General features: G+C 42.8%; 1 protein-coding gene across 1 annotated transcript in view; it reads right to left on the bottom strand.

Annotated features, from left to right (window-relative positions):
- Positions 1 to 2,475: 2,475 nt before the first annotated feature.
- GAMT (guanidinoacetate N-methyltransferase) overlaps positions 2,476 to 16,081 on the bottom strand; it is an 18,402-nt gene continuing 4,796 nt past the window's right edge. The window contains exons 2-6 of the mRNA XM_070732334.1: positions 15,265 to 15,410; positions 13,120 to 13,183; positions 11,076 to 11,143; positions 5,178 to 5,288; positions 2,476 to 2,751 (exon numbers count right to left, since the gene is read on the bottom strand). Of these exons, the coding sequence (XP_070588435.1) occupies positions 2,614 to 2,751; positions 5,178 to 5,288; positions 11,076 to 11,143; positions 13,120 to 13,183; positions 15,265 to 15,410 (527 nt within the window). The 3' untranslated portion in view covers positions 2,476 to 2,613. The remainder of the gene's footprint in view (positions 2,752 to 5,177; positions 5,289 to 11,075; positions 11,144 to 13,119; positions 13,184 to 15,264; positions 15,411 to 16,081) is intronic.

Here is a 16,081-nt window from a genome sequence, read left to right on the forward strand (position 1 = left end):
GTAGATGCTTGGAACAAACTTCCAGCAGACGTGGTTGGTAAATCCACAGGAACTGAATTTAAACATGCCTGGGATAAACATAGATCCATTGTAAGATAAAATACAGGAAATAGTATAAGGGCAGACTAGATGGACCATGAGGTCTTTTTCTGCCGCCAGTCTTCTATGTTTCTATGTTTCTATGAAAAAAACAAAGGCCAGTTGCCTCTTGGAAAAACGCCTTTGGGTCTCTAGCAGATATTAAGCATCAAAAAACCCCAATCAACGTCTAAAAGCCCACACGACAACATAAAAATGCCACATACACAGAACTGCCATAGCAGAAAGACTCCCGCACGAGTCTTAAAAGCTCGGAAGGCAAAATCTCGGGGCCCAGATTGGATCCTGTTCTGGGTTTGAGCAGGTTCTGACCAGTTCTGGAGAACCAGTAGTGGAAATTTTGAATAGTTCATGAGAACTGGTAAATACCACCTCTGACTGGCCCCGCCCCCCATCTATTCTCTGCCTCCGGAGTCCCAGCTGGTTGGAAAGAAATGGGGATTTTGCGGTATCCTTCCCCTGACACGCCCACCAAGCCACGCCCACAGAACCCGTAGTAGAAATAAATGTTTGAATCCCACCAGTGATTTCCTGTAAATCAAAGCCTATAATCCACATGGCTTATCTCATTACCAGCCACCCAGGCAAGGGTTCCCCATCGCCGGCACTACTGGGGTGCTACCAGTGACGATGGGGGTGCGCACAACCGCACGAGATTCAGCATTTGCGCATGCGCAGGAAACAATCTCGCATGACGCTCATGCACGTGAGATTTCCCCGGTTTTCAGTGGATTTTTTGCTTCTGCGCATCCTTGCGCAAGATTTGGTTTCCTGCGCATGCACAGAAGCCAAATCCCGCACCGGCCTGCGCCCGGTGGTCACACAGCGCTGCGCGCGCAGCTCCGTTTTCACTACCACTTTATAGAGTGGCCCGTACCAGCAGGAACCCATTACTGCAGCCACCTTTATACAGTGGTACCTCTACTTAAGAACTTAATTCGTTCCGTGACCAGGTTCTTAAGTAGAAACTTTTTTAAGTAGAAGCAACTTTTCCCGAGTCTTCGGAGAGGGGCGGCATACAAATCCAAATAATAAATAAAAATAAATAAATCAACGTAAAAGCAAAAAATACGTGCAGACACATTAGGAAAGAAATAAAAGCTCGGAATTTGGGTGGGCGGAGGAGGAGGAAGAGGAGGAGGACAGTCACTGCTGAAGGAAGAAGGTGAGGGGAGGGGAATCAAAAAATCCAAAACTTTAAGGCTTAAAAAAAAAAAGAGGGACTCTGAGGCAGCACCCAGAGAAAGGAAAACTATCCAGAGCGAAGGGAGTGTTTCTTTTCTCTGGGCGTTCGCAGAGGTTTATTCCCTCTCCAAGCGCCCAGAGAAAGGGAAATGCTTTGTTTGCTCTGGACTGCCAAAGCCTCTTAAAATACCACCGAAAGGCTTCTCTGGCAGCTCAGAAAAGCCCGAGATGGCCGGGATTAAAGAGGGAATGGCATGAAACTGGCCGAGCCTTCGTGCCGCTCTCAAATTTCCTGGGAAATTTTTCCAGGCTCGGGTTCTTAAGTAGAACATGGTTCTTAAGTAGAGGCAAAAAAATCTTGAACACCCGGTTCTCATCTAGAAAAGTTCTTAAGTAGAGGTACCACTGTATTCAGAATCACGAGGCTTACCCTGTTTTCCCGAAATAAGACGTACCCCAAAAGTAAGGCATGTCAGAGGTTTTGCAGAATTTGCTAATATAAGGCACCCCCCGAAAATAAGACGTAGTCAAGTTTACATACAGTACGGTGGAAAAACATACGGTAACATTCAAAGCTGTTCATAGCGGTACCGTAATAATGTGGTGTCCCCTGCTGGCCCTTTCCATCGCTTTGTACCGTCCAGTACAGCAGACACAGTCTGCTGCTGTCTCACCGCCATTACAGTCTCTACTACAGTGCATAGACTGTAGCTCCTCTGGTGGCCGGAAGCTGCAATAGCGGGAGTATACTGTTGTACCATATAAGTGCCATCGTTTGTGTGTGTGGGTGCCATATTGACAGGTACCGTACCGTAATCAGTGTACCATACGGTACACTTTCTTTGGGGGTGTCAGCTTTTCTGCCTGTGAATTTGTATTATTTGAGAAATATAAGGGCCCCCCTGAAAATAACGTAGCACAACTTTTCGAGCAAAAATTAATATAAGACAGTGTCTTATTTTCAGGGAAACACGGTAGTATCTTTCTGATTTTTAAGGAAAAGTTTGATTCTGTGACACACCCACACACATGATGAGGCTCTCAACCTATCTCATCTCTAAATGAAACATGTGCGGAAGCCCAGGTGTTGAGGGCAGACTTATTTGGGAGGGACACAGCTGAGAGAGAGAGAGAAAGACACCACGGTTTTTGGAAACACTGGTTAAAATAAAATTCTTCGCAAGGGAAAAATACTCCTAAAAGTGGTTCTTTTCACACATTACTTTTCACATTAGAAAGAGCAACATTTCACGGGACTGCTGGTGCCTCTTGCCAATACAACAATCCACTTTTTTGATCCCGAGAGATTTTTTTTCCTCCCTGGGAGATCTACTTGAGGATGGCAGGCACAATCATCTTGGGGAAGGCGTAGTATCTGCAGTCGGCTGGAGGAACCAGGTCCAGAACGGTAGTGTGGATATTCTTGGTCTCAAAACCAGCCTCTACCAAGTGGGTAATTTGTGTTTCCTAAGGAAAAAATAACAAAAGGGAGATTTTACCCTGCGTTCTGTGAAGATTTGTCTTCGGTGAAAAATAAATCGGAAGTTTCACACAGTTGAATTAACACTTAGTTGAATCAAATAAACAAGAAACATATTTACAGTACCACATGCTGAGTGTTTTTTATAGCAGACTTCTTTACAAAGACTGTTCTGTCTAGACGAGCCACCGACCAGAATTAAAAGTCACACACACAGGATTATAGAAGCTACCGTATTTTTCGGTTTATAAGATGCACCTTTTTCCTCCCTGATAATTTGGGTGCGTCTTATACACTGAATGTAGCTTCTTCTTTTCCCCCCCCACCCTAACTAGCTGCAAATCTTCCAACCCTTAACTTGCAGGCTCTTTCATTGTTACTCTCTCTGAAAAATGTTTTCCAAGCCCTAAGTTTTTGCAAGGTTTTTTTTTTCATTACTCTAACTTGCTCTGAGTGAGTTTCTTTCCAAACCTAACCAGATGTAATGATGTTCCCAGCTTTTACCAGCTTGCAAGCTCTTTCATTGTTACTTTATGCAAAGAATGTTTTCCAAACCCTGTCCATGATTTTTTTTTAAATTCTCTATTTGCTCCAAATGTTTCTTCCAGACCTAACCAGGTGCTAACAATGTTCCCAGCTCTTACCGGCTTGAAAGTTCTTTCACTGTTACTCTCTGACAAAAATGTATTACAAACACTGTCTTTGTAGGGTTTTTTTTTCATTGCTTTACTTTCTCTAGATATTTCTTTCCATCCCTAACCAGGTGCTATGAATGTACCCAAGCTCTTTCATTGTTACTCTCTCTGAAGAATGTTTTCCAAGCCCTAAGTCTTTGCAAGGGTTTTTTTCATTACTCTTGCTCTGGGTAAGTTTCTTTCCAGCCCTAACCAGGTCCTAATGATGTTCCCAGCTCTTACCGGCTTGCAAGCTCTTTCACTGTTCCAAATTTATTTCTCTTCATGCAACAAGAAAAATTTTTTTATAGTTCATATCATGTCTTTTATCTAATTATAACAATATCAGTTGTTCTGGAGACCTCACCTACAAAAAGACGGGCGACAAAAATGGGGGAAGGTCTTAAGGATAAAACGTATCAGGAAAGACTTCATGGACTCAATCTGTATAGTCTGGAGGACAGAAGGGAAAGGGGGGACATGATCGAAACGTTTAAATATGTTAAAGGGTTAAATAAGGTTCAGGAGGGAGGTGTTTTTAATAGGAAAGTGAAGACAAGAACAAGGGGGCACAATATGAGGTTAGTTGGGGGAAAGATCAGAAGCAACGGGAGAAAATATTATTTGACTGAAAGAGTAAGTAGATGCTTGGAACAAACTTCCAGCAGACGTGGTTGGTAAATCCACAGGAACTGAATTTAAACATGCCTGGGATAAACATCTATCCATCCTAAGATAAAATACAGGGAATAGTATAAGACATGACGACTCATTTTTCTCCTTCAAGAAAACCACCACACATTATAAACTTGGAGGAATTTAACTTATTGATAACCCTCCATCTGTCAAAGACCTTGGAGTGCTCATATCCAATGACCTAAATCCTAGAGCCCACTGCAACAACATTGCCAAAAAGGCTTTAAGAGTTGTTAACCTAATCCTTCGCAGCTTCTTCTCTGGTAATTTTGAACTGCTAACAAGAGCTTACAAAACGTTTGTCAGACCAATCCTAGAATACAGCTCGCCTGTATGGAACCCACATTGCACATCTGACATCAACACAATTGAGAGAGTCCAGAAATATTTCACAAGAAGACTCCTTCATTCCTCTTCTCAAAACAAAATACCTTACTCCACCAGACTTGAAATTCTTGGTTTAGACAACTTACAACTCCATCATCTCCGTTCCGACTTAATTATAGTTCATAAAATCATATACCAAAATGTCCTACCTGTTAACGACTACTTCACCTTCCACCGCAACAACACACGAGCACGAAATCGATTTAAACTAAATGTCAACCGCTCCAAACTTGACTGCAAAAAATACGACTTCAGCAACAGAGTAATCAACACCTGGAATGCACTACCGGATTCTGTGGTTTCTACTCCTAACCCCAAAACCTTTAACCTTAGATTGTCTACAATTGACCTCTCCTCCTTTCTAAGAGGTCTGTAAGGGGCGTGCATAAGCGCACCATCGTGCCTACCGTCCCTGTCCTATTGTCTGCTTTTTATCATTACTTATCTAATGTTTTATATGTACAAATTATCACCCTATAATTGTTTGACAAATAAATTAAATAAATAAATAAAAACATTCAAGCAAGCATTCTTGCAAACCGCACAGTAACACAAAGCTCATTGTGTGTCGTGATGGTGAAGGGGTGTTGGGCTCGGGATGGGTTCTCCGCCCGGTGAAGCCTCCTGCCACTGTAGCCTTTCCTTTCAGCTCTCACCTGAAACATCCTTTCGATGTCCGAGTACTTGCTCTTCATCAGGTCTCCCCAGGAGGTCAAGTTGCAATAGGTGAAGACCCCGCCTGGCTTCAGGAGGCGATAGGCGTGAGCCTGCGAGGAGAAAAGGAGGAGGAGCCACGGGGAGGACAGTGTTTCAAGCACAAAGGATCTGGACCGGGCCTTACGCTCCAGCTGATTTGGTTGCTTTATTGTTTCAGGTGTGTACATAAGAATCAGAGTGGGCCTTCTCCGGGTCCCGTCGACTAAACAATGCCATCTGGCGGGACCCAGGGGAAGAGCCTTCTCTGTGGGGGCCCCGACCCTCTGGAACCAGCTCACCCCTGAGATTAGAACTGCCCCCACCCTCCCTGCCTTTCGTAAACTCCTTAAGACCCACCTCTGCCGTCAGGCATGGGGGAACTAAAGCATTTCCCCCTTGCCCATGTTGTTTTGCCATTTGATTGATTGACTGTGTGCCTGCTTTTATATATTTTGGGACTGTTTTATAAATTTATTAATTTTAAATTGTAATTAGATTGGTGGGTATTGGATTTATTATGTACTGTTTTTTATTATTGTTGTGAGCCGCCCCGAGTTTGCGGAGAGGGGCGGCATATAAATCCAATAAATCTAATCTAATCCTGAGGTGCTGACAACTAATGATCACAACTAAATTGACGCTGGATGAGAATTCAACAGAGTTCAAGAGGGGCTGGATTTAGGGTTTGTGAGAATGAATTGACTCCAGGCTGATTCCTCTTTTCTTTATTTTTATTTTTATTTTTTTATTTTATTTATTTTACTTATTTCATTTTATTTTTGATTATAGTATTTTTTATTTTATTATTTTATTTTACTTATTTTTTTTATTATATTATTTCATTTCATTTATTTTATTTTATTTTTTATTTTATTATATTTTATTTTATTATTTTATTTTATTTATTTTATTTTTCATTTAATTTTATTTTATTTTTCATTTCATTTTATTTTTATTTCATTTCATTTCATTTATTTTATTTTATATTATATTTTTCATTTTATTTCATTTCATTTATTTTATTGTATTTTATATTTTATTTTATTTTACATTTTACTTTATTTTATTTTATTTTTCATTTTATTTTATTTTTCATTTTATTTTTATTTTATTTCATTCCATTTTATTTATTTATTTATTTATTATTTTATTTTATTTTATATTTTATTTATTTCATTTTATTTTATTTTTCATTTTATTTTTATTTTATTTTTATTTATTTATTTTATTTTATTATTATATTTTATTTTTCATTTTATTTCATTTCATTTATATTTATTTTATTTTATATTTTATTTTATCGTACAACAATAAAAAATACAATAATAAAAATACAATTTAAAACCTCAATGTAAACATTTATGCAGCATTTATTCATAGCTACAGGCCGGAGCAGAGTATAATGGCTCCGGGCCTGCTGGCAAAGCTGTGTTTTTAAGGCTTTTTGAAAGGCCGTGAGGGTGGGGATCATGCGAATCTCCGGGAGGGAGTTGTTTCCAGAGGGCCAGAGCCGCCACAGAGAAGGCCCTTCCTCGTGGCCCCACCACCCGACATTGTTTGGCTGACAGGACCTGGAAAAGGCCGACTCTGTGGGCTCCGATCAGTCACTGGGAGGTGTGAGGCAGAAAACAGTCCCACAAATAATCTGCTCCTAAGCCGTGTAGGGCTTTATGACTTCAACTCCTGCCTATTGTGATGGCCCAGGGCAATGGCGCAGGAATAACACAGGCAGCAGGCAGTTCAAACCTCCCCTTTATTTAGGGCTAAAGTTTTCTTATCGATGTTGCACAGTGCAAACTTATCGATCTGTTTGTCATTATGCCGGTGATGGCAAACCAGAATATCTCCGGGACCGCCTTCTGCCGCATGAATCCCAGCGACCGATTAGGTCCCAGAGAGTGGGCCTTCTCTGGGTCCCGTCGACTAAACAATGTCGTTTGGCGGGCCCCAGGGGAAGAGCCTTCTCTGTGGCGGCCCCGACCCTCTGGAACCAGCTCCCCCCGGAGATTAGAACGGCCCCCACCCTCCCTGCCTTTCGTAAACTCCTTAAAACCCACCTTTGCCGTCAGGCATGGGGGAATTGAGTCATCTCCCCCGGGGCCTATACAATTTAAGTATGGTATGTCTGTGTGTATGTGTGTTTTAATAACGGGGATTTTAATGTTTTCTTTTTGTAATCGTTAAAATTATTAGATTTGTTATGAACTGTTTTCTATTGTTGTTGTGAGCCGCCCCGAGTCTACGGAGAAGGGCGGCATACAAATCTAATAAATAAATAAAATAAATAAATAAATAAATGGGTACCGTTGCCCTAGCTCAGCTCCAACATGCAAGTGTGTGCCGGCCAGCTGATTTTGGGCTGTCCAAACGAGCCAGGAAGGAGCAGGGAGGCTGAGTGATAAGACGCAGCTGGTTGAGCTCAAGCGGTCAGCAGGATCCCTCACATTCCTTCCTGGGACAAAGGACGAGCCACGTCTTCTGGTGTGTGTGTGTGTGTGTAAGCAAACAGGTTTGACCATTTGCTCTTTGGTACACAACCACCCTTGTAAACCCTCCAAGGACCCTGTGGCTATCTCCTTATCTGGGAGGGGTGGGGGGAACCTACAAACTGAAAAACAGATAAAGACTTGTTCAAGGTGAGCTCACCTTTGGGTCTTTGGTGCTCTCTAAGTGTGTTTTAGAACACAGAACAAGAGAATTGGAAGGGACCTTGAAGGTCATCTGGTCCAACCCCTTGCTTGAGCAGGAGAACCTATACAAGTGATGGTGAAACTTTTTTTCCTTGGGTGCTGAAAAAGCATGGGTGTGCGCTGTCGCGCATGCGCAAGTGTCCACATCCATAATTCAATGCCTTGGGAGGGCGAAAACAGCTTCCCACATCCCCTGGAGGCCCCTTGGAGGCCGGAGATGGTCTGTTTCCCAACTTCTGGTGGGTCCAGTAGGCTCATGTTTTGTCCTCCACAGGCTCCAAAGGCTTCCCTTTCGGAAGGGGCGGCATACAAGTCTAATAAATTATTATTATTATTATTATTATTATTATTATTATTATTATTATTATTATTATTATTATTATTATTATTATTATTATTAGAATATCTCCGGGACCGCCTTCTGCCGCACGAATCCCAGCAACCAGTTAGGTCCCACAGAGTTGGCCTTCTCTGGGTCCCATCCACTAAACAATGTCGTTTGGCGGGACCACAGGGAAGAGCCTTCTCTTTGGCGGCTCCGACCTTCTGGAACCAACTCCCCACAGATATCAGAGTTGCGCCCACCCTCCTTGCCTTTCGTAAGCTCCTTAAAACCCACCTCTGTCATCAGGCATGGGGGAACTGAGATATTCCCTTCCCCCTAGGCCTATAAAATTTATGCATGGTACGTCTGTATGTATGATTGGTTTCTTAAATTGGGGTTTTTTACATTACTTTTAATATTAGATTTGTTCATATTGTCTTTTTACTGTTGTTAGCCGCCCCGAGTCTACGGAGAGGGGTGGCATACAAATCTAATAAATAAATAAATAAATTGTTACTATTATTATTCCCTGGAACCGGGCAAGGGTAAAAACGCCCTCCCCCATCTTCCCAGAGGTTCTCTGGAAGCCAGAAACACCCTCCCGGAGCCTCTGGGCAAGCCTAAAATCAGCTGGTCAGCACACACATGCACATTGGAGTTGAGCTAGGGCAACGGCTCACGTGCCAGCAGATATGGCTCCGTGTGCCACCTGTGGCACCCATGCCATAGGTTCGCCATCACTGACCTATACCAATGATGGCGAAACCTTTTTGGTTTACGTGCGAAAAGGTTATTTGTGGGTGTGCTAGCATGCGTGCAGGTGCCCCATCCCTTCCTTCCGTGTGTGTGCACCCTACACGCTGCCCCACGCATGCGCACAACCACCACCCCCATTTCTGCACATGCACACAGGCCTCACTGAAGCCTGCAACAGGAAAAAATGGCCCAATGGGAAAACCGGAAGTTTGGAAAACACACTTCCGGTTTGCCCATTGTGCTGTTTTTCCCCCCTCCAGACGCTTCAAGAAAGCTTCCCTGAAGCCCCGCAGTACAAAATAACCCTCCCAACGGACAAGCCAGAAGTTCGGAAAATGCACTTCCGGTTTGCCCATTGTGCTGTTGTTTTTGCATTTCCAGGGCTTCAGGAAGCTTCTCTGAAACCTCCGGAGGGCAAAAAACAGCACAACCGGCAAACCGAAAGTGTGTTTTCTGAATTTCTGGATTGTCTGTTGGGCCTTTTTTTGCACTCTGGAGCTTCAAGAAGTTTCCCTGAAACCTCCAGAGTGCAAAAAATAGCACAATGGGCAAACCGGAAGTGTGTTTTCTGAACTTCCGGTTTGTCCATTGAGTGTTTTTTTTTGCACTCTGGGGCTTCAGGAAGCTTCCCTGAAACCTCCGGAGTGTAAAAAAGAGCACAATGGGCAAACCAGAAGTGCGTTTTCTGAACTTCCGGCTTGTCCGTTGGGTGGTTTTTTGGGGCTTTAGGGAAGCTTTCTTGAAGCATCTGGAGGGCTAAACAGCCTTTTCCAAGGCCGAAAATCAGCTGGCCAGCACATACATGCGCACTGGAGTTGACATAGGGTAAATGTCTCGCATGCCCTCCAATATGGCTCCGTGTGCCACCTGTGGTACAAGTACCATAGCTTTGCCATCATGGACCTGTACCCTTTAAGACAGGTGACTGTCCAGTCTCTTCTAAAACCTCTAATGATGATGACGATGATGATTCCATTTTTAATTCCTTGGTCAATTTCTCAACGAAAGCGATAACTCAGATCTTTTGATATCAGATTTTGATTACAGATATCACTGTAAGATTTGATCTGGTTTTTAGTTTTGCAGAAAGTGGACAGGAATAAGAAACTCAGCCCTTTATAGGTAGTAGTAGTAGTAGTAGTAGTAGTAGTAGTAGTAGTAACAACAACAACAACAACAACCAAAAAACCCCCAATAACAATAATAATAATAATAGGAGTTGTTGTTGTTGTTGTTGTTGTTGTTATTGTTATTATTATTATTATTATTATTATTATTATTATTATTAATTAAATTTGTATGCCGCCCCTCTCCAAAGACTCGGGGCAGCTCACAACAATAATAAAACAATATTACAATGAAACAAATCTAATATTAAAAACATGTAAAACCCCATCATTTAAAACCATGCAGCACACGCATACCAAACATAAAATATAAAAGCCTGGGGGAGGTGTCTCAGTTTCCCCATGCCTGGCGATACATGTGGGTCTTAAGTAATTTGTGAACTGTGGGGGCAGTTCTAATCTCTGGGGGAAGTTGATTCCAGAGGGCCGGGGCCGCCACAGACAAGGCTCTTCCCCTGGGGCCCGCCAAATAACATTGTTTAGTCGACGGGACCCAGAGAAGGCCAACTCTGTGGGACCTTATCGGCTGCTGGGATTCGTGCGGTAGAAGCTGGTTCCGGAGGTATTCTGGTCCGATGCCATGTAGGGCTTTATTATTATTATTATTATTATTATTATTATTATTATTATTATTATTATTATTATTATTATTATTCCTGCTTGGGCAGGAAACTCTACACCACTTCAGACAAATGGTTATCCAACATCTTCCAGTGTTGGAGCAAAGGTTTACTTGCAAATGTTTCCTTACAGTGTTAGGTATGCTGGGAAAGCAACACTGCTTAATAGAGCATGTCCACCCTACCTGACTAAGTTCCTCTTTTTCTACCTTTCATGGAGCTTTCAACCCTTCAAAGTAGATTTCCCCAGCTGGACGAGGCCGTGGGTGTGTTGCAACTACAATCCCCAGAGTTCTGAGCCCGAGGAAAAGGGGTCAACTTTCAGTGGCAGCCATCTCACCTTGATGAAGTCAAACTGATGCGTGTGCCAGGTGTCTTGGGACAAGGGGTAGGTGTCGTAGAGAATCCCTGCAGAAGAGAAGCAAATTTTTTGGGGATCTCAAGAAAGAAATGCATTACGGTTATAATAATCGTTTTTCGCCTGTCTGAGAATGAGGTGCTCCTTAAAACAAACTCCTGGAAGTTTCCCTTCAATCCATGAGCCCAAGTCACAGTGGCCAACAACCAGGACTCTTTTTCGTCTGGGGGGACCCTATTAAAATTTGTTGCATAAAAATCAATTTCCAGAAGCACACACGGATGACTGATTCGGTTGAATTCTATTAACTTTTTTAATAAACAAAATAAATATATATACACTGCTCAAAAAAATAAAGGGAACACTCAAATAACACATCCTAGATCTGAATGAATGAAATATTATCATTGAATACTTTGTTCTGTACAAAGTTGAATGTGCACAACAGCAGGTGAAATTGATTGTCAATCAGTGTTGCTTCCTAAGTGGACAGTTTGATTTACTTGGAGTTATATTGTGTTGTTTAAGTGTTCCCTTTTTTCTTTTTTTTTGAGCAGATTATTTCTTCAAGTAAACACAAACGGGTTAGTTTCATTTTAGCAGAGCAGCCTTAAGCTAAAGCTTTCAGTTTCGATTCTCTGCACAGAATCAGAAGTGGTTAGCTCCCATTGGCTGATTTAGTTGCTAGGCTAATCATTGGCTGACCTTGTTATTATTATTTTATTTTTATTATTATTATTTATTAGATTTGTATGCCGCCCCTCTCCGTAGACTCGGGGCGGCTATTGTTAATGTGGCTCTCCTAGTTCATGAATATTATATCTTCCTTGTCTTCAGTCCAGTTTGGCTGTCGAATGTGCTTTCGTAGATTTATTTGCTAGATCAGAGTGATCCAAAAGCACTTGTAATAACAGGGGTAGGTCACTATGGCAACTTTACGACCTGTGGACTTCAACTCCCAGAATTCCTTGGCTCAGGAATTCTGAAGTTGAAGTCCACAGGTCGTAAAATAGCTATGGTGCCCCCCCTTCCATAATCCCAGGGAATCCTGGGAGTTGAAGTCCACAGGAGGAGTGAAATGTTACTGGTTAGGCCCAGTTTGGGGGTACTGGTAGCGGCGGCTGGTACCGGTGGTTCAGAGAACCAGTAGCGGTGGTCGTGTGATGCTCTGCCCCACCCACCTGGCCGTCGCCATTTTCTTATTTTGAACCATCTCCACATGCGCAGAGGGTGAAAAATTGTGGGCGATGGTGGCACAGACAGAAAATGGTAGGAAAGGTGTTAAATATGCGCTGAGGTAAATGTAAATAGTTGAAATGGTTGGTGCGTTCTGATTGGCTAAGAGTTTGACAGCAGGATTTTAGCAGGAAAAATAAAATATAAAAGGAGCACACTGACACTGTTTAGTCCAGTCGCGTTCTTACTTGAAGTCACTTACAAAAAGAGCTGTCCTGCCTTTCCAAATAAGAAGAGCTTTAAGAACCGACTGTCTCAGTATTTTTCAGAAGGTAAGTAAGTAGTAAGTAGGTAAGTCTAAAGGTTATGAGCAGGGAAGGCCTGCCATCTTCGGCACTAGCGGTGCGCCCTCCAATGCTGTCGTGGGTGCGCAGAAAGCAAACTCTTATATGAAGACGCTCATGCGAGTGAGATATCTGATTTTCGGCAATATTTTTGCTTCCGCCCATGCGCTGAAGCAAAAGCTCAGCAAAAATCGCCGAAATCTTGCTTGTGCGAGCGTCTTCACATAAAATTTTGCTTTCTGCGCATGTGCAGGAGCAAAATATCATGCGGGGGCGCATGTGCGCATGTCGGGAGTGCGCAGCTGCGCACACATCTTCAAAATCGCTACCGGAAGGGAGCACATTATTGTTCCGGCAGCAGTCCTTCACTGGTTATAAAGTAGCCACATAGTCACCCATGCCTGCCCTAACCCCAGGGGATTCTGGGAGTTGAAGTCCACAGGATGTGAAGTTGGTAAAGTTGGGAAACAATCACCCAGAGAAATGGAAGTGACCCTGTTTCTTACCGTTGAAATGTTCATCCGGCAAGGTTGGGGCGACGTCTTCCCACAGGCCTTTCAAGGGGACAACCTGCGAAGGGAGGAAGAAGGAGATGGAGTGCCATCCGGGACCCAGGAGAAGAGCCTTCTCTGTGGTGGCCCCGACCCTCTGGAACCAGCTCCCCCCGGAGATTAGAACTGCCCCCACCCTCCTTGCCTTTCGTAAAGTTCTTAAGACCCATCTCTGCCGTCAGGCATGGAGGAACTGAGACATCTCCCCAGGGCCTATACAGTTTATACATGGTATGTTTGTGTGTATGTTTGCTTTTAATAATGGGGTTTTTAGTGTTTTTTAAATTATTAGATTTGTTCTTACATTGTCTTTGTTGTTGTTGTGAGCCACCCCGAGTCTACGGAGAGGGGTGGCATACAAATCCAATAAATAATAATAATAATCAATGAAGAGGCAAGCTGTGATGCCAGAAAGAATATAGAAACATAGAAGATTGACGGCGGAAAAAGACCCCATGGTCCATCTAGTCTGCCCTCATACTATTTCCCGTATTTTATCTTACAAGGGATATATGTTTATCCTAGGCATGTTTAAATTCAGTTACTGTGGATTTACCAACTACGTCTGCTGGAAGTTTGTTCCAAGCATCTACTCCTCTTTCAGTAAAATAATATTTTCTCACATTGCTTCTGATCTTTCCCCCAACTAACCTCAGATTGTGGCCCCTTGTTCTTGGGTTCACTTTCCTATTAAAAACACTTCTCTCCTGAACCTGTTGTAGGGAACAAGTGTCTTTGCAAAAAGAAAAAAAATAATGATTTTCCATGCAAGTAAAGGAGGAAAAGCAGGCGGTTTCAGATCATGGCCCCCTTCAACCAAAGTCTGAGATAGGGACCCTCCCTGGCAGAAACGCAACTCCTTCCAAAGACAGACAACATTTGTCTTAAAAGCTGGGGAGGAGATTCCCTTCTTGTTTAAGAACATTAAAACCTAAGAAGAGCCATGTTGGATCAGGCCAAAGCCCATCGAGTCCAGCATTCTGTGTCACACAGTGGTCCTCCAATTGTCCATAGGAATCTCAAGCAGAAAGAGAAGGAAAAACCCTCCCTTTTCCTTGATCCCCAACAAATGGGACCCAAGGGAACCCTGCCTGCCTCAACCAAAATAGAGGCGGCACATGGACATCCGTTTCAATAACCACCGATACCCATGGCATCCATGAATCTGTCTAATCCTGCCTTGAAGCTATCCAGGCTGACAGCTGTCACGACCTCTGAATTCCATAAAACAAGCACCCTCTGGGTGAATAAATTTATTTGTCCTCACTTTCTTACCTATGAGCTTTAGGGAGGGCCTCCTCATCCTAGTATTGTGTGATAAAGAAAAGAATTTTTCTCTATCCACCTTTTCTATCCCATGCAGGATTTTATACACTTCGATCAAGTCACCCCTTAAACATCGTCTTTCAAGGTTAAAGAGACTAAGGCGTTGCAACCTGGTTTCATAAGGGAGGGGCTCCATTTCCTTGATCATTCTTGTTTGCCCTATTTTGGAGCAGGGCTGGAAGTCTGTTCACCTTGGGAGGTAGTTCAGGGAAAAAGCACCACCAGGAGTTCTAACTCTATCCTTATTGTAAGCTTTCATTGAAGTATTGTATGTATAATTTTAGCTGTGCGTGTGTGTACATATACAGCTTTATATAGTAGATATAAAGATTATATATATGTATATAAAGATTATATAGTAGATATAACTTTATATAGTAGATAATGTATATTTTTTCCTGTGTGTAATATGTATGTACACATATGGCAAATATACATAGAATTAAATAGTATATTTTGGATGTTCAGTAATAGTACAGTAAATAAATAGGGAGATTGTATCTTTTTGAGGCGAGGAGAGGCCAGGCACCCTAACCCTTGATGTGAGTGACGTCAAGTTGGCTACCTTTAAGCCAGTCACGTGACCTTTAAGCCATGCCCCCCGGTCACATGATTGTCAAGCCACTCCCACACGATCACATGGCCGGCAAGCCACACCCACAAAATAAGCCAAGCTGACAGTGTGTTGCACAATGACATCATAAGCAGGTGGGCTGTGGTTGCTTTCATGCTGGGCATTCGTGCCCCCTCCCACCAGGCCCCTTTTGCCCCGACCTTGTGAGGCTGTGTTTTCGCCCACTCCTGCAGCCTCTGGAAGACTCCTTCATTGCATTCGATGATCCAATGCTCCTGGATGTCAAACTCTTCGATTTTGCTGGCAGCAATGGCCATGCCAAAGCCGACCTCCAGCACACGGCCTCCTGGAAGGAAGAGTTGGATTAGATTAGATTATTATTAGAGTTGGATAGGGACCTTGTAGGTCATCTGCTGCACGAATCCCAGCGACCAATTAGGTCCCACAGAGTGGGTCTCCTCCGGGGTAATGTCAACTAAACAATGCCGCTTGGCGGGACCCAGGGAAAGAGCCTTCTCTGTGGTGGCCCCCGGCCCTCTGGAACCAACTCCCCCCAGAAATTAGAATTGCCCCCACCCTCCTTGCCTTTCGTAAGCTACTTAAAACCCATCTCTGCCACCAGGCATGGGGGAACTGAGATACTCTTTCCCCCAAGGCCTTTACAATTTTATGCATGGTATGTCTGTATGTATGTTTGGTTTTTATATTAATGGGTTTTTAATCGTTTTTACTATTGGATTATTATTGTACACTGTCTTGTTATTGCTGTTAGCCGCCCCGAGTCTCGGAGAGGGGCGGGCATACAAATCCAGTAAGTAAGTAAGTAAGTAAGTAAGTAAGTAAGTAAGTAAGTAAGTAAGTAAGTAAGTAAGTAAGTAAGTAAATAAATAAATAAAAATAATAAATAAATAAATAAATAAAACATTAAAAAATTAAAAAATTAAAAAATCTAGTCCTATCCCCTGCTCAAGCAGGAGTCCCTACACCATTTCAGACAAATGGTGGTCCAATCTCCCT

Source organism: Erythrolamprus reginae, chromosome 1 (assembly GCF_031021105.1).
Source record: "Erythrolamprus reginae isolate rEryReg1 chromosome 1, rEryReg1.hap1, whole genome shotgun sequence".
NCBI lineage: Eukaryota > Metazoa > Chordata > Lepidosauria > Squamata > Dipsadidae > Erythrolamprus > Erythrolamprus reginae.